Source organism: Triticum urartu, chromosome 4A (assembly GCF_056163025.1).
Source record: "Triticum urartu cultivar PI428250 chromosome 4A, HENAU_Tu73, whole genome shotgun sequence".
Classification (NCBI taxonomy): domain Eukaryota; kingdom Viridiplantae; phylum Streptophyta; class Magnoliopsida; order Poales; family Poaceae; genus Triticum; species Triticum urartu.
In genome coordinates this window covers 508,038,178-508,056,793 of record NC_141876.1, presented here as the reverse complement: position 1 = coordinate 508,056,793, position 18,616 = coordinate 508,038,178, and the positions used below count along the sequence as shown (strand labels likewise).

Sequence of the window (18,616 nt, the reverse complement as noted above, 5' to 3'; positions counted from 1 at the left end):
TTTGAATAAGGATAAAATGTGAAATCAATATTCTATAACGTGGATGAAATTTATCGTAATAATCGTTGTTGTATCCATAAGTGTAAATTGGTAGGGCGGTATGAAAATAATGTCGTAAATTGTTGTGCCACATACCTATATTTATAAGATTGTACGTGCAATAAATTGAGTAAGTTGGAAAAATCCGAAATCGGTATTATATGTATTAAATGAATTAAACTATTTAGCTGGTTGATTTAAAATTGTGCGATTAAGTGGTTACGGAATGGAAGTACGTTTAATGATTATTAACAAGACAACACGGGAAGTGTTGCAAATATGTGAGAAGTGGAAAGCACGTAGGTTATGAATAATTAGGAATTAGTAATGAAAGTTAAATTAGGACTAAATTGTGGTTGACTGAAATTTTCTTGCATGTAGATAATTCTAATATGATAATTCTGAAAACGGTGCAAATGATATATGTTGTTCGTGAAGATAAAAATTAACGATGAATAGCATCATAAGGACGAAGATAAAATTTAACAATGCGTGAGAATAGCATCATAAGGACGGAGATAACTATATTATCATTTCAAAATGGGAAACTAGTTTGTAGGACCGCAAGTAGATTATATTGGAATAAGTGGAGTTTGTGGATAAGATATTGCATATAGGTGAGAAAACAATATGACGGCATAAAATAAAAAAATATGAATACTACATTGTGAATTTGTTGAATGCGTAATTTATTGAAATGATATACGTAGTCTTAATGTGTTGAATGCCGAAATCGTAAGGATATGCGAAATGGAAACGAAGTGATAAAGTAATAGCTGAACAGAACAAATAGAACAGAAGAAATTATAGTTTGTCTATCGGAGAATGGCTTGTAGATCGACATGGGGGTTGTCCGGTTTTGTCATGGAGTTTGGCAAGGTGTCGAACGCAATTGATTTATTCAATCCTGACATTAAGCTTATATTGAAGTAAAAATGTAAGGATTTTCCGATCATGTGTATAATTTATAGATGATAATTAAAAAAAAGACAAAAAACATAGGATCTATAGCTACGTAATGACGAAGGGAACTTAGTGGATAAAATCATGAGGACAGCTCATCCAATTGCCTTGATTCGGAGGTGAAATTGGAAGGAAATGTAATGAAAATTGAAAATGGCAAAATCAGTTATAGGACCGCAGGAAGAATATTTTGGAAAGAGTACATTTTGCTAAAGGATATTGGACATAGGAGATAATTCTATATGAAGTAATAGAGTGAAACATCTTTAAACATTAAGAGGGACGTTAGGGATGACGATTTCCGAAAGGATATGTGAAATAGAACGTTAGTTTTGAAATTTTGAAAATATTACATTCAAAAGTCGTAGCTTATTGAATTGAAGTTGTACAAACAAGAAAATGAACATAACACACGGGGGAATAGAAATTTAAATTAGTCTAGCCGACGATCGCTTGAATCTCGACAGGCGGATCTCCGGTATTGTCAGGTAGTTTGGCAATGTCTCCAACGAAATTGATTTTCTGCATCCTGACATTCACCTGATATTTATGTGGAACATAATTAGTGTTGAGTATTGCTAACGGCATAAAAATGTAACATGTTAATTAAAAACATCACATTTCAGACACAAGGGAAACTAAAGAAAAAAGAACTTGTTTATTTATAACATCGCAAGTATACGTGGTTGTGAAAAATAGTTAAAAGGGTGGGGAAAAAGGTGAATATTATAGGGGCGGCAAATATATTTGTAAAATGCTGTAGAACAAGGTATAATAAAGAAAATTTTAATTTTGTATTTAGAACATGAAATGTATATATTGTATTACCTTGTTTAGCATTTCAGAAACACCAACACCGTTGAATGAGCGGGCCATTTGAATCATAGCCATGCCAGATTCATCCATGTGTTAAAAAAAGGAACAATTCAGAAAAATCAATGTAGTTCACCGACACGTAGGATGATGTACGGGAACAGATGGCGTGGTTTATAAGTGCACACCTGGTGAAAACATCTGAAGCAAGTATATCATATACTTTCTTCCAATTCAAGCAGCCGACGTGCCATGTATTGAAGAATTTGAATAAACATGAGTAAAGGCCAACATGCAGTTTGTCGGCGATGCAATCATGGGTGATCTTTAAAGAACTATATTGGGATGAGTCGGCACAAGGATTTAGGATGTGAATAAGTTTCCGTTGCATGTCCCATGCGTAAGCACACCATCCAGTCTGTAGCGTTGCGGTCATGATGAACTGTGAAGAACGGATAGGAACTGTTATTTGGTATCTTACTAAAAAAGCACAAATTGTAATGAAAATATAAGATTACCAGTTTACAATTCGATAGATGATTGGACCCACGTTGAGATAGGAATTGGTTCTGGATGGAGCGTACTTCCCATGGATTCTCACCAGATAGAATACATGTCTGCATAAAAGGTAAGCAATAAAATACCATAAATATTTAGGTAAATGGAATGGTTATATGAACTCACCGATAAATCAGGTTCGAAGAATATACGCCAGAAATCATCTGAAGGGTATAGGAAAATGCTATCATTTATAACAAGAGTCCTGACGATTAAAGAGCATACTTCATGGTCTAGTGGTGTATCACCAACTAACTGATCTCTAATGGAAGATCCACTGATTGAAATGAATCTTGGATAATCATGTCTGACCCAAGCCCTAGAATTGTACTTGTGTTAGTTAAAGTTGTATAGTAAGACGTGAATAAAGTTTTAAATGTATGTAAAGAGTCGCATACCTCATAGCAACATCTTCAGATAGTCTGTTCATGAAGTCTTCAAGAGATGCAAGGCGGTCAATACTAAGTTTTGGCTGATTAGCATGTGATGTCCAGTGGTCAGTAGCATACTTTATATGACGTGCTACTGATTTTGTAGGCAACTGATGAGATATTTGGGCAAACGTTACAGCTCCATCAGGTATGATGTGGTCATCATTTAGCATCAAAACACCACAAGCAATTGTGTCGGCCCATGTCTTTGCTAGCTGTAGTGTGGACGGCTTGTTTGTAGGTGTAACAAATGACGTATGTGTGGCGGAAGTAGCTGTTGATTGAAGGACGATTCATGTGCATGCGAAATTTAAACTTTAATTGGTTAAAAAATAAAATGCAATATATTATCTTAAGTTAAGCAATGATAGAACAACAAACCTTGAAGGGAGTTCATTCTAGGTCGTTTCTTGGTTTGCGTGGGTGGTACGCAATGTTTTGTAGTTCGGTTGAACAAAGGAACCTTGCTTGTGGAGGAGGAGGTTTCACCTAATCAATTTAGAAATGATATGTTAGGGATGCACGGTTTGGCCAAATCGTGGAATTCTGAATCATGTACGAAAAGAATGTAGTAATAACCTTCTGAATCGGACATGTCCAATTTACGACCACTTAGAGGTAAAAATGTAGGTGTTGTGCTAATAGGAGGTGAATTCTGCATTATACACGGCAGAGACCTGATACTGCAGCATATACAACTAGAAGAAAGAATTGTCATTAGTTTGTCAAGAAATGTCGTGTTCTCCTGTAAAATTGAACTGCGCAGTGATGTTGCTTCTCGTGTTACAATGGCATTGTTGCGTCTTAGAAGTATACCAATATCTGATGACACCTGGAGTATGAAATTAGTTATTAAATTTTAGTATTGCATTTATTAAAAACATGAACGCTATTGTTAAAGATGTAGCACTAACCAAATGAGGATAGTTTGACTTCATGTAGTTAGCAAAATCGTGGACGGTGATATGTCCCACGGTGGGGGTCGACGGAGATTGCGGTGTCTTCAGAGATATTGAAGGAGAGGGAGGTATGATAGGACGTAAACATGATGATTGATTACGTTGAGGCATTGTCCGGGGATGATTTTCAGCGGCAACGTCAAATGTACTCCTTGTGTAACAATTATCATGCGGTGATCGTATCTGCAGACATGTACATAAACAAATGTTTAAATGCATGGGAAATGTAAAATGCCATCGTATACAGGGGAAGCGGATTTGGAGCACTAGGGTGCTCCACCACCCAAATTGTAAAAAAAAAGGACGAAAAAATCGTTTATAAATTTATGAACCAAAGCCCAAACTCTCAATCCCTGAAATCAGCACACTAAAAACTCTAATCCAGGTGTATTTTAAACATTGAGGGGACTTCGCTAGTATTTGCTGGATTGGGCCGGCCCAGTAGCACAGTAACGAAACTCCGAACTCTCAATCCCTGAAATCAGCACGCGCACTAATTTGTTTTTCATAGTTTATTTCATTTACATTTTTTCCTTTTTCACACATGTATTATATTTTCAAAACCAAATATATATTTGTAACGCACAAATTAAATATGGATAAACTTTTGATATTTTCAAATACATTATGGAGATTTTTAAATTAAATGTTTTTGAAATTTGTTTGAATAGATGGTAATATATTTTGGAATACATGTGTTACATTTTCTTAATGACAATAAACATTTTATAAAACTACACAAACAGTTTTTTTCATGGTTCACCATGTTTAAGCTTGCATACACTTTTTGAAACACATGTCACGTATATTGTCTTAAGGTTATGACACATTTTTGTACAACACGCAAACATTTTTTGACATTGTACAAAAAGTGTTCGAACTTTAAAATGTTGTTTTGGTTTGTGAAGAAAAATTATGTTTGAAAGAGTGTTTGCACTTTAAAAATATGTTCATGTATAAGAAAATGTGTATGTTTCAAAAGGTGTTCTCTTTTTGAAAGTTGTTGGTTTTATTAAATTATTTAAAATGTTCAAAAACGCACTCTTTTAATTATGGTACAAATGTATGGACATGTAATTAGTTACGAAGTGGTTTAAAATGTTTAGTAATTAGCATGGCGCGAGATTGTAGATTAATTAGTATTTGTAGTTATGGTAATGTTTGGAAATAGCGTGTGCGTTATTTTTAGCTTGATTTGAGAGTGCACTGTGAGGATAGATAATAAAACAGTTGTTTGCATAATAGAAAAGTTGAGTTTCATTTTTTCACTAATTATTCGTTGTAAAGGTAAAATTTCGCCGAATTTGGTATATATATATATGTGACTGCGTTTTATAATATAATCATATTTTTATTAGTACGTAGGTAGGGTTGCTGTTTGTCTGAACTTTTTTGTAAGATGTTAAGTAATGATGAGGAAGTTTAGTTGAATAGTCTTATGTGATATTTCATTGGAAATAGTACATTTTGGTGTTGTGGGAAATTTTGTATATATAAATGTGATGCACATCACGTAAAAAAATCAGAAAGTTTGAATACAAATCCATGAGTACGATTGCGACTGGATGTAAATTATGTATTATAAATGGGAAAAGCAAAAACATAATATAAAACAGTTTCTTAAGTTAATTGAAATGAATAAGAATTTGTACGTAGTAATATGAAACATGTGGATGCATGGATAAATTTGTCAGTCAATTGTATAGTTGAGATGATATTATTATAAAATATAAATATAGTGCAATAATTTTAGTACCGGAGCACAAGAGTAGTCCCATGCCAACTTGTCTGTACTTGTGGTAGCCAAGATCATGCGTCGTAATTTGGTATCGTCGAAAGAGGCAACTCTTGGATATGTGTCGTGAGGGATGTTGTTTATTCCTAGATTAAGGTTGTCCAAGACAAAAATCTGCATAATGTGAATAATACTTCAAAATGGAGTGCATGTAATTGATAAGATACGGAAAGTAAAAATTGTAAATGTAGATTTAGGGATGATACCTGGAGGAAGACGTGACATCCTTGAAGATGAGTCTTGACCTTGTTATTGCGCATGTCTGCTTGAACTATTTGTGATGCGGAAATCAGATCGGACAGTACGTAGTTGCACCAATCAAAGTCAGCTATCCTGTCAGTGTTGGCTATGGCTCCCCAGTAGTCAATTATTGACGTGTCGTGCTTGTTAGACGGAGCCAGAAGGTGACCGATTACAAAAATAACGAAATCCATCTTGAAACAATCTTTTTCTAAATTACTAGAACCATGCTCGGACAAAGGACGAGTGAGGTTTGATTCAGCAGATTTAAGAACCTGATTTCCTTTCTCTGGCATTCCTAGAACAGAACGTAGGAACTGGATAGTTGTTTCGGAGCATTGTCCATCAGGACCAAGAATGCTTTTGGGCCCACACGACACACCAAAAACTTTATGAACATCTCCAGGCCAGAAACGCATGCTTTTATGATCGTTTAGGATTACAGACATGGAGGGGCCATCAAGACGGCTCATGCACCACTTGCTAAAACGTAGGTTAAGACGAGCCAGTGCTGGGAGCTTAAGTATCCCTCCCCAACCAATTTCATTAACAAGAAATCTTTTGTACTCGTCGAAAGACGAAACAAGAGAGACAACTTTTGTTACCGAAGTGCGTGATGTTGGGGCTAGACCTCCTGGGTGCGAATCTGAGCTGTCATCTAGTTGGTCAGCTGCATCTAGCACCTCTTTGAGCAAGCGTGACGAACTAGGACGTGAATATGACATCCTGGAAAATGAACATATTGCGAAAGTTAAGACGTTCCGGCTTTTGGTTGCCCACTGTCATGACTAAACATAGGCGCTTGCTTGAGACATACCTTGATTGAATGATGAAGATATCAGATGTTGGGTTAGAACCAGCTCATAGAGTGCATCGAGTAGCGTATGATATGGGTGGACCGAAATGTGTGTGCTTGCAATGGAATGGACTGGTGCAGCGGGGTGGTGTTTATAATGGGAGCACGCAAGCGTGTGGGGGCACCGGGTCGGTTGTATTGATGGTTACACAGTGGCAATTAAGACTGTTGGAGCAGGCTTTTGGGCAGGGAACCGTTGACTAGGGGACGAAATGAACAGTATGGGTAGGAGTTGATTTATTGCGAAGAGGTACGGTGTGACGTGGACCAACATTTGGACGTAAATTATAAACATTTAGGACGGATAAGTTAAGTGAAATAATAACTGAGAAGGTAGATAATGAAAAAACTAAAACATACATCTGGTTACGAAATCTGAGGGGAGTACAAGTTGTGATACATGATTACATTGGATGACAAGTGGTTAGGGACGATACATGAAAACATATTGATTCATTCATAAGCGGCTACAACTTGAATTGCAGACACAAGTCGGGAGAGATAACGGCGCATTCAAGCCACCTTGCAGCATACGAAGAAAAGAGCAAGCAGATTGACTAGGAGGAGGGCGATGATGATGCGGTGGAATTTCCTGTCTTCGCGGGATGCAACAGTGAACAGCCTGGGCCACTTGGCACGTATGACGTTGATGTAGTTCTCCTCCCATTTCCAAAAGTTGCATTTACGAGTCTTCAAACAATCAAGAAAACAGGAAGATGGGTTCATGGAACAGAACGGAATTGAGCGCAACAAAACGGTACTGAATAAATGACAAATAAAATGACATACCCACTCGTGCTCGCACTTGTAAAAGTGCTTGCCTGGATTGTTTGTCGTGCGAGAGACCCACCACTGAACCATGCCATTGTTGCAGAAAGGGCAAACCATGAGTGGAAGTGGTGGCTGCTCCTCAAGAGAAACAAGGGGGGCGCTGGAGCTTGACATGGGAGTGCTTGAGCTTGACATGCCAATGAGAACCATTTACAAGAGAGGAGGAAAGTGAGAGAGCTAGATGGTGGATATGCAATATGCCGGAATGTGCAAGCTGCAAGAAGTTTATAACTGAGGAGAGGAGGAAGATGACCGTTGTACTAAGGATTGAGCCGTTGCAAGGAAATGAGGAGCGTGTGCATTAAGTTCAGCTGGGTGGTTGGATGTTGGCGGATGAGAGGGGGTGAAGGACAGGAGGAGATGCATTTTTCTGGACTATGGGAGAAAACGCGTTGTACTGTTCGGGTGATATACCCACACTGTGCACAGGAATACTAAAGTTGGAAAGCAGTGAATACGACGGCGCTGTTATAGTGAGTGCGAATCCCAATACTAGTGGATGGGATAGATTACAGTGAGGGGGGTCGCCGAGAGCTCCTACGCAATTTCGGTTATTACAACCGATATACTCGCATATTGAATGTAATAACATTCAAACGGAGGGAGTACTTATGATGTTCTTCTTACAATCTTATCTATTTGTTAATGTTTTTTTTTGTAGATTTACGTCTCCCATTTTTCTAGGATGTGCCATGCTTCCACATGTTGAGATCTTTTCATTTTTCGTCCACTTATATTATTTTCTCCTAGCTTAAGGATCTAGGCTATCCATGAGTTATTGGACATGATACAGTCTCACTATGAGAAGCTTCTTGATCCACGATGCTTGTTATTGTGAGATTGATTGTTTGCTTCATTTATTAATTCCTTGTGATTTATGTTCTCACTAAAGTTGCACAGGCTCGCTAAATGTCGTGTTTCCTAATGATACTGTAAAAAGATGTATCAATTCTTTTCCTTTGTGTCTATCATTAAGTGCCTTGTAATGTATTTATATTTATATTAGTCAAGACACCCATTGCATGCCTAATTTTATTATCTTGGTAATTAATTGATGATAGTCTATACGTGCACTTGCACGTGCAAGATAAAGCGATTATCGCTTTGTCCGTCAGCGAACCGTCGCGCTAGTTTTGCAAGTCCCTGTATTTTATGATAATTGAACCCGCAGTCCTCTTTTAAGTGACTAATATGAGAAAACGTTTTGGTTTTACAAAAAGGCCCGTATATTTTTGAGTATCAACCCGCGATCCTTTTTTATGCGGACCGACTACACACGCACGACGCTTGAGCGCACGTTCAGATCGGGTTAACGCGGCCGGCTCGAGCGGCTGCGCGCTGCGTGGTTGGGGAGGTGGATCCGGCGGCGGGCGACGAGGCGGGGGTCGCCGGTGATGAGGAGCAAGGCTGGAGCGTGGCTTCACGGGCGGATCCATGTCATCCGTGGATCCAGGGCAGAAAGGAGCGAGGGAGGTGAGGGAGAGAAGAAGGGAGAAAGAACAGTGTACTGCTTAACTTCAGATGTAGATTATGCAGATATAAAAAAAGTTCAGTACCCTGTTCCTCCTTCCTAGATTTGCTACATAAGAACAGAAAGGCAAATTTCTCAAGTTCAGTATCTTGTTCAGAACAGAAAAACAAATCTTCTTAATTGGGATGTACCTTATGCATATGTATAAAAGTTCAGTACCCTGTTCCTCCTTTCCAGATCTGCAATTCCTTTCTTTCCAAATCTACACTGCTAAACTTGTGCTGCTTGCCATTGAAGAGATGGAGGCAGGGAAAACAAAACCATAGAAAACATGTTGATTATGCTGCTTGCCGTGGAAGAGATGGAGGCTCAAGATGCGGCCTGTGTCGCTGCCGTGGAAGAGATGGAGGCTCATGGGCTCAGGAGCGAAGCACCTTGAGCGAGCATTTGAGGAGGAAAGGGACATGCGTCACTGCTGGCCGTGGAATAGGAGCGAGGAATCCACTGGAGGGAGGGGTACCGCCATACCAAGCAAACAACGCCCGTCCGCCGTCGCCCGGCTCCGGCGAGCTGCCGTCTAGGGCGCAGCACCGCCCGTCCTTTCTCCCTTCTTCTCTCCCTCACCTCCCTCGCTCCTTTCTGCCCAGGAGCCGCGGATGACATGGATCCGCCCGTGAAGCCACGCTCCGGCCTTGCTCCTCATCACCGGCGACCCCCGCCTCGTCGCCCGCCGCCGGATCCGCCTCCCCAGCCATGCCGCGCGCAGCCGCTCGAGCCGGCCGCGTTGACCCGATCTGAATGTGCGCTCAAGCGTCGTGCGTGTGTAGTCGGCCCGCATAAAAAAGGATCACGGGTTGATACTCGAAAATATAAGGGCCTTTTTGTAAAACCGAAACGTTTTCTCATATTAGTCACTTAAAAGAGGACTGCGGGTTCAATTATCATAAAACACAGGGACTTTTCTGTAAAACTACCACGACGGTAAGCAGGCGGGCAGAAGCGATAATCGCTTTATTATTATATATAAGGAAAGATATCCCACCCATCACCCTCAAGAGAGGTAAAAGAAAAACTCTCATGTGCAATGCACGCATAACTTAGGACTTCAAACACCTCATGTATCACCATAGGAATGTGGTCAGAAATAAATCTCTGGCTTGCTACATTTGCACACCGTCACAGAGCCACATAACTAGAGTAGTACTTGTAAGTTTACACATACAGCTGTATAGACTGGACATGCCAGCTTCACATTTCAGGTTGCAACTTACAACAACTCTAGGGAGGGAGACAATATGATGTGCACGTCAGCCAATAGGTTTTCATGTTGAATGGCAGATGCTCAAGACTTCAGCGAACTGAAAGACCATTGGAGATATGATCATCAATTTGATTTGCTCAAGTCTCCAAAACTGTCGGTCCGAAACACAAGCGGAAAATTTTAACGGCTGAAACGCTCCGATATTGACTTTGGTATGAGGCTAGTTGTGCTTGATTGTTTCTCTAGCCTGTGTCAAGTAGAAAGCATCACTGTTATGAAATTGCACATGCACGTGAATAAATGATATGGCAGTTGAATGCAGAAGGGAGTAAAAACCTCGCAATCTCTTCTACAGATTTCATTATTTGCTCTGAACTTGTTTCAATCACTTGTCCTCCCAGTATCATTTCATCCAAAACTGTGTGAAGCTGCAATTCATCATATTACAATGAACCAAGAGAAGAATGGTCGTTATTTTGAAGTATTATTGATCATCACTATGACATGAGAAAAGGCTGTTGATGAACCATTGGTGTTTGATCTGAACTCTGAACAGAAAGAGTGTGCATCTCTACATATATGCACTCCCAGCAGTTATATGGTGTAGACACTACAGAAAGAAGGGGATAGAGCCATGGAGAGCAGTAGCATCATAGGCACCAGCAGGTTTAGAGTTTATGCTGGGCGAAAGGTGGCCCTAGCCTTCCATTCCAAAAGTTCTCAAGTATCGATTATCAGCATTGCTTACTAACAAAAAGTTATCGATCCTCTTTTAACAGGTCCATTAGCATGTTATATTGGATTGGCCCTTCCTACACTTTTCTTCAAGCTCTCTGCCAGACTGCCGGTGGACTACAGGACACTAATGCTCACTTACAGTTAAGTTGTCTAACAGCTCGAGAAGATTTGGTATTTCATACCTATTTGTTTATCCTAATCTATATAGAATTTATAAGTTACCATTTCAATTGTGATGTTGATCTTTGGTTGAGATGTAAACTAAATACTACATGCTTCTGTAAGTTTGAGGTGCCCACTACCAAGGTACTACAGAACTTCAGTGAAACACCAGCATGATTTAACAACATATACTTTTAAGTTGGAGAATGCTTCTTCGAATTCCAACTGTAAAAATTTGGTCAGTAGTGGAAAATGAAACAGATATGCAGTAATCTAGCATTGTAGGTCTTGTTAGATTCAAGTATTTGTTTGGGCAGTTGCATATGATTTTTATGACCCATGTATCAAAAAGCTACATGCTGCAAACGAGGATAAAAAACACCAATGTTTTTGTGGTCTTTATTTATTATAGCAGTGACTATCCAGAGTAAATACCAAACAAAGAGAATCATTGTACCTTGTTGAAGTTAAATACAATGTCAAGCTCACATACATTCTTGAAGCACCTATTCAATGTTTCAACAAAAACTGTGACAAAGAAGGTTAGTTTATCTCTTCAAAGAGGTCATAGAAGAATCTTAAAGTGACAAACAGAGGAGAAAAAAGATGAACAATTCACCAAGCGCTAGATGTAAAAAAGACTGCATGTTTGTGGTAGTGGTAGTGCAGTGACACTTTTTTAGAACCGATAGTAGTGCAGTGGTGTGCATAAGTGTTTAGCAACAATAAGAATTTTTGCACTGGAAATACGGAATACAAAAATGTAAACAAGTAGTGTATGGATACTGAACTGAAAGAACCACAGTAATGAGATAAACAGTCACCGGAGGAAGTAGACTCTGTACCGAAACATTTCAAATAATGCGAAGCATGGTAACACACTGAACATCATTAGTTCCTCATGCAAATCTATGGAGCCTCATTTTTCCATTGCACACAGCTATCAATTATAGTAATGAAAGAAACAATTCCGTGGGAAGGAGTTAGGTTACCTTGTACAAGGTCGAGCATGGCAAGCTCATTCTCAGAGCTATCAAAGACAAAGACGAAGTATAGTGTCGCCAAATGCTTGTAGACCAGTCTCGTTCCCTGCAAATTGTAAACAAGAAAATCAAACGTCTTTTCCCCCTCACAGTTCATTGTAGGTAAAATGGAAAAAGGCTACCCTAATAATTCAGTTGTTTCCAACTTTCCGTCACAAAGTTAACTTAGGGGCAAATTTAGTTTTACAATTAGCAAATGTTTGCAGCAACACGCGCTACATAGCTGTTCGCCACTCTCCTTCAAAAAGATTTCTGAGCATTTGCATACCTAGTTAATGGTAGTTTAGCCTGTTTATATACAGATTGACAAACATTTCAAACATTGCTGTCATTTTCTGCCTTTTGCATCAGATATACTACCACCGGATTAGCCTAGGATAGCTGGAGAAGGTTCACTACCGGTCCAAAGATTGCATCGGCCTCGACGAAATTGCTCACACCCTCGGGCCTCGCAGATAACACTGCAAGAAGAGGCTCCATAACTCAACCACATCATCCATACAGAGGGCGAAAGAACAAGGAAAGCGAATCGTGTGTACACATACACTGGAAGACGCCGCGGACCAGCTCCTGGTGCTTCTCCGAATCCTGCAGCCACCGATTAATCCGTGAGCGGGACAACAGACAAAAACAAAGTGCAGAGCTTAGTCTCTAAGGCGTTTCATCAAGCACATGGAGATCTAAAGATGAAGCGGTTCTGGATTTGGGTGGGGAAATTGGCCGAGCAGCTGGTGGATGGGTGAAGACTGGAGAAAGGGCGTGAGGAGAAATAAGAAGGGGCGGCGACTGGAGAAGGTTCGGGACCTGGAAATTGTAGAACTTGAGGAGGCGGGGCTTGCCCAGAGTGCTGATAACCATCACCGCCTGGATCATGGCCGCCGACGAGGAGGAGGACGCGAGCGAAACGACCAGATCGCGACAGCTTTGCAGGGGGCATTAAAGAGAAGAGCCGCTGTGATTGGGGACGATAGATGAATTTACATTTATGAAGGTGCCGAGTGATTTTATTTCAACAAAGGCGCCTGTAGCTCAGTGGATAGAGCGTCCGTTTCGTAGGATTTTTTGCCTACTTTTCTTTTTCTTGAGACTTTTTTCGGTCTATTCTGTAAGACTATTCGTTCATACAATTTTTTGTGTGACCAACCTATACTTTTTTCTCCTAGCGTGGCAGCAAATTTATGTTCTTTGTTGTACCGTTTGTAGGGTCTTTTGTGTCTACTTGTAGTTAACCTTCAGACTTTTTTGATCGTCAGATTGTTCATGAAGGGGGTGAAGTTGGTGTTGCGTAATTGTAAAATATAATCACCAACGTGGAGGGGCTCTTCATCCCCACTTCTTTTTTAACTAGTAAATGCGCACGTTCATGAAGGGCGCGTGTATTAATCGTTTTGTAGGATTTTTTGCCTACTTTTCTTTTTCTTGAGACTTTTTTCGGTCTATTCTGTAGGACTATTCGTTCATACAATTTTTTGTGTGACCAACCTATACTTTTTTCTCCTAGCGTGGCAGCAAATTTATGTTCTTTGTTGTACCGTTTGTAGGGTCTTTTGTGTCTACTTGTAGTTAACCTTCAGACTTTTTTGATCGTCAGATTGTTCATGAAGGGGGTGAAGTTGGTGTTGCGTAATTGTAAAATATAATCACCAACGTGGAGGGGCTCTTCATCCCCACTTCTTTTTTAACTAGTAAATGCGCACGTGCAACGCACGTTAATATTTAGAAATATATTAATTGCATGCGAATATTAGGTATGCTATTATTTGTGTGTTAATCTGTGATTAGTGCAATATTTGGTATAATATTAATTGCACGTTAAACATGTTTAACGCTCGCCATTGGAGCAGTCTAGGTCGTTGGATTAACTTAGTTCTACGGCCGAGATCAATTGGATCTGCCCCTTTAGGTCCTTTTACATTGAGAAAAAAATCAGAATGAAGAAAATTTGTTCAACATGGTCTGAGATGATTTGTGCATATACAACGCAGACCACTAGAAGAGTCAGCATGGCAGACGGTTAAAGCATTATTAAATGTTTTTATTTGATCAATTTATATTTTTCTCCTAGTGTGGCAGAAAAATTTACTCATTTTGTAGGATTTTTTTGCCTACCCTTTTTTTTTCCTTGAGGCTTTTTCAGTCTGTTTTGTAAGATTGTTCGATGATTTTAGAATGAAGAAAAAAAACCAACATTGTCTGAGATGATTTGTGCATATACAACGCAGACCACTAGAAGCGTTAGTGCATAGCAGATGGTTAAAGCGTGCTGATAATGTTAAGAGAGGTCGGGATAGACTAAACTTGACATGTGAGGAGTCCACTAAGAGAGATATGAAGGACTATAATATCATTAAAGAGCTAATCATGGACAAGGATGCATGAAAATTAGTTATCCACGTGCCAGAATATTGAGTTAGTTTCAAGATCTTATGAGTCTCAACTGCCTACCTCAACTTGTTTTATTAAAAGGCTTTGTTGTTGTTGTTTGATGAGGCAAATCGATGACTTACTAGAACTCCATTGACTTGATGAGGCGACGAGAATTGACAAAAGCAAGAACTACACCTTGTTTTCTAGTTTTTTTATCTATTTGTTGTTAACCTTAAGAAATTTTTTAGTCTATTTTCTAAGATCGTTCGATGAGGCAAATTGGTGACTTCCTAGAAGTCCATGACTTGATGACGTTGGCGAGAATTAACAAACGCGAGAACTGCACCTCATTTTTCTCCTAATGTGGTGACAAAATTTATGTTCTTTTGTTCTACTCGTGTTGTAGGGTTTTTTTCTACTTGTAGTTAACCTTGAGACTTTTTTTGTCTATTTTATAAGATTGTTCAATGAGGCAAATCGATGACTCACTAGAACTCCACTGACGTGATGAGGTGACAAAAATTGACACATGCAAGAACTACACCTCGTTTTGTAGGGATTTTTGTTTGCTTGCAGCTAACCTTAAGATCTTTTTGATCTATTTGTAAGATCATTCGATGAGGCAAATCAATGACTTACTAAATTCAATGACTTGGTGAGGCAAATCAATGGCTTGCTAGTTTTAACCTTAAGGAATGCACAGTTCTTTTTACTTGTAGTTAACCTTAAGACATTTTCACTCTCCTTTGTAAGATCGTTCGATCATGCAAATTTATGACTCACTGGGACTCCACATCTTGATGACAGTGGTAACAATTGACAAATGCAAGAACTAAACCTCGTTTTGTAGAGTTTTTTGTCTACTTGTAGTTAACCCTAAGACTTGTTTGGATCTATTTTGTAAGATTGTTCTGTGAGGCAAATCAATGATTTATTAGAACTCCAAAACTTCATGACGGTGACGAGAATTGACAGACGTGAGAGAACTGCACCTTGCTTTGTAACACACACACACACGCGCGCGCGCGCGAGGAATGCACCTTGTTTTGCAAGATTTTTTTGTCTACTTGTAGTCAACTGAAGGAAATATGCCCTAGATGCAATAATAAAGTTGTTATTTATATTTCCTTATATCATGATAAATGTTTATTATTCATGCTAGAATTGTATTAACCGGAAACTTAGTACATGTGTGAATACATAGACAAACAGAGTGTCACTAGTTTGCCTCTACTTGACTAGCTCGTTGAATCAATGATGGTTATGTTTCCTAACCATAGACATGAATTGTCATTTGATTAACAGGCTCACATCATTAGAGAATGATGTGACTGACTTGACCCATCCGTTAGCTTAGCACGACGATCGTTTAGTTTGTTGTTGTTGCATTCTCCATAACTTATACATGTTCCTATGACTATGAGATCATGCAACTCTCGAATACCGGAGAAACACTTTGTGTGCTACCAAACATCACAACCTAACTGGGTGATTATAAAGGTGCTATACAGGTGTCTCCGATGGTGTTTGTTGAGTTGGCATAGATCGAGATTAGGATTTGTCACTCCGATTGTCGGAGAGGTATCTCTGGGCCCTCTCGGTAATGCACATCAATATAAGCCTTGCAAGCAATGTAGCTAATGAGTTAGTTACGAGATGTAGCATTACGGAACGACTAAAGAGACTTGCCGGTAACGAGATTGAACTAGGTATTGAGATACCGATGATCGAATCTCGGACAAGTAACACACCAATGACAAAGGGAACACCGTATACCGTTATGCGGTTTGACCGATAAAGATCTTTGTAGAATATGTGAGAGCCAATATGAACATCCAGGTTCCGCTATTGGTTATTGACCGGAGACGTGTCTCGGTCATGTCTACATAGTTCTCGAACCCGTAGGGTCTGCACGCTTAACGTTCGGTGACGATTGGTATTATGAGTTTATGTGTTTTGATGAACCGAAGGTAGTTCGGAGTCCCGGATTTGATCACGGACATGACGAGGAGTCTCGAAATGGTCGATACGTAAAGATCGATATATTGGAAGCCTGTGTTTGGACATCGGAATGGTTCCGGATGAGTTCGGGCATTTTTCGGAGTACCGGGAGGTTACCGGAACCTCCCGGGGAGTATATGGGCCATATTGGGCTTTAGGGGAAAGAGAGAGGGGCTGCCTAGGGCAGTCCGCGCGCCCCCAAGGCCGGGTCCGAATTGGACTAGGGGGAGGGGCGACGCCCCCTCCTTCCTTCTCTTCTCACCTTCCCTTCCTTCTCTCCTACTCCTACTTGGAAAGGGGGGAATCCTACTCCCGGTGGGAGTAGGACTCCCTAGGGCGCGGCATAGTAGAGGGCCGTCCCTCCCCCTCCTCCACTTCTTTATATACGGGGGAAGGGGGCACCCCATACACACACAAGTTGATCATTGATCTCTTAGCCGTGTGCGATGCCCCCTCCACCATAGTCCACCTCGGTCATATCGTAGCGGTGCTTAGGCAAAGCCCTGTTCCGATAGCATCATCATCACCGGCATCACGCCGTCGTGCTGACGAAGCTCTCCCTCGACACTTTGCTGGATCGTGAGTTCGTGGGACGTCACCGAGCCGAACGTGTGCAGATCACGGAGGTGCCATACCTTCGGTGCTAGGATCGGTCGATCGTGAAGACGTACGACTACATCAACCGCGTTGTCATAACGCTTCCGCTTACGGTCTATGAGGGTACATGGACAACACTCTTCCCTCTAGTTACTATGCATCACCATGATCTTACATGTTCGTAGGAATTTTTTTGAAAATACTACGTTCCCCAACAGTAGTATCAGAGCCAGGTTTATGCGTAGATGTTATATGCACGAGTAGAACACAAAGGAGATGTGTCGTCACTAGTTGATTCTTGATTCGGCGTATTGTTGGATGAAGCGGCCCAGACAGACATTACGCGTACGCTTACGCGAGACTGGTTCTACCGACGTGCTTCGCACACAGGTGGCTGGTGGGTGTGAGTTTCCCCAATTTTAGTTGAATTGGATTCAATGAACATGGTTCTTTCTGAAGATCAAAAAGCAATCACTATACCGCGTTGTGGTTTTTGATGCGTAGGTAAGAGCGGTTCTTGCTCAGCCCGTAGCAGCCACGTAAAACTTGCAACAACAAAGTAGAGGACGTCTAACTTGTTTTTGCAGGGCATGTTGTGATGTGATATGGTCAAGACATGATGCTAAATTTTATTGTATGAGATGATCATGTTTTGTAACACAGTTATCGGCAACTGGCAGGAGCCATATGGTTGCCGCTTTATTGTATGAAAATGCAATCGCCATGTAATTGCTTTACTTTATCACTAAGCGGTAGCGATAGTCATAGAAGCAATAGTTGGCGGGACGACAACGATGCTTCGATGGAGATCAAGGTGTCAAGCCGGTGACGATGGTGATCATGACGGTGCTTTGGAGATGGAGATCAAAGGCACAAGATGATGATGGCCATATCATATCACTTATATTGATTGCATGTGATGTTTATCCTTTATGCATCTTATTTTGCTTAGTTCAATGGTAGTATTATAAGATGATCTCTCACTAAATTTCAAGGTATAAGTGTTCTCCCTGAGTATGCACCTTTGCTACAGTTCGTCATGCTGAGACACCACGTGATGATGGGGTGTGATAAGCTCTACGTTCACATACAACGGGTGCAAGCCAGTTTTGCACACGCAGAATACTCGGGTTGAACTTGACGAGCCTAGCATATGTAGATATGGCCTCGGAACACTGAGGCCGAAAGGTCGAGCGTGAATCATATAGTAGATATGATCAACATAGTGATGTTCACCATTGAAAACTACCCCATCTCATGTGATGATCGGACATGGTTTAGTTGATATGGATCACGTGATCACTTAGATGATTAGAGATATGTCTATCTAAGTGGGAGTTCTTGAGTAATTTGATTAATTTAACTTTAATTTATCATGAACTTAGTACCTGATAGTATTTTGCATGACTATGTTGTTGTAGATAGATGGCACGTGATGTTGTTCCATTGAATTTTAATGCGTTCCTAGAGAAAGCTAAGTTGAAAGATGAT

At 40.3% G+C, this 18,616-nt stretch overlaps 2 protein-coding genes and 1 long non-coding RNA gene across 3 annotated transcripts; all 3 read right to left on the bottom strand.

Moving 5' to 3' along the window:
- Nucleotides 1–1,379: 1,379 nt before the first annotated feature.
- On the bottom strand, nt 1,380–6,523 carry LOC147976342 (uncharacterized). Its single transcript, XM_087519754.1, has 10 exons — nt 5,765–6,523; nt 5,520–5,672; nt 3,384–3,636; nt 3,186–3,293; nt 2,772–3,078; nt 2,500–2,692; nt 2,334–2,432; nt 2,004–2,257; nt 1,831–1,906; nt 1,380–1,542 (listed from the first exon to the last, which is right to left on the bottom strand). The coding sequence occupies exons 1-10, from the start codon at nt 6,521–6,523 to the stop codon at nt 1,441–1,443; spliced, it is 2,304 nt and encodes a 767-aa protein (XP_087375880.1). The 3' UTR covers nt 1,380–1,440.
- Nucleotides 6,524–6,995: 472 nt separating this feature from the next.
- LOC147976341 (uncharacterized) lies at nt 6,996–8,268 on the bottom strand. Its single transcript, XR_015602133.1, has 2 exons — nt 7,444–8,268; nt 6,996–7,344 (listed from the first exon to the last, which is right to left on the bottom strand). It is a non-coding gene; the product is annotated as an uncharacterized LOC147976341 (long non-coding RNA).
- Nucleotides 8,269–10,053: 1,785 nt separating this feature from the next.
- Nucleotides 10,054–13,124, bottom strand: LOC125552453 (Clathrin adaptor complex small chain family protein). Its single transcript, XM_048716005.2, has 7 exons — nt 12,965–13,124; nt 12,706–12,748; nt 12,560–12,621; nt 12,110–12,206; nt 11,575–11,645; nt 10,554–10,645; nt 10,054–10,464 (listed from the first exon to the last, which is right to left on the bottom strand). The coding sequence occupies exons 1-7, from the start codon at nt 13,031–13,033 to the stop codon at nt 10,398–10,400; spliced, it is 501 nt and encodes a 166-aa protein (XP_048571962.1). The 5' UTR covers nt 13,034–13,124; the 3' UTR covers nt 10,054–10,397.
- Nucleotides 13,125–18,616: the final 5,492 nt, after the last annotated feature.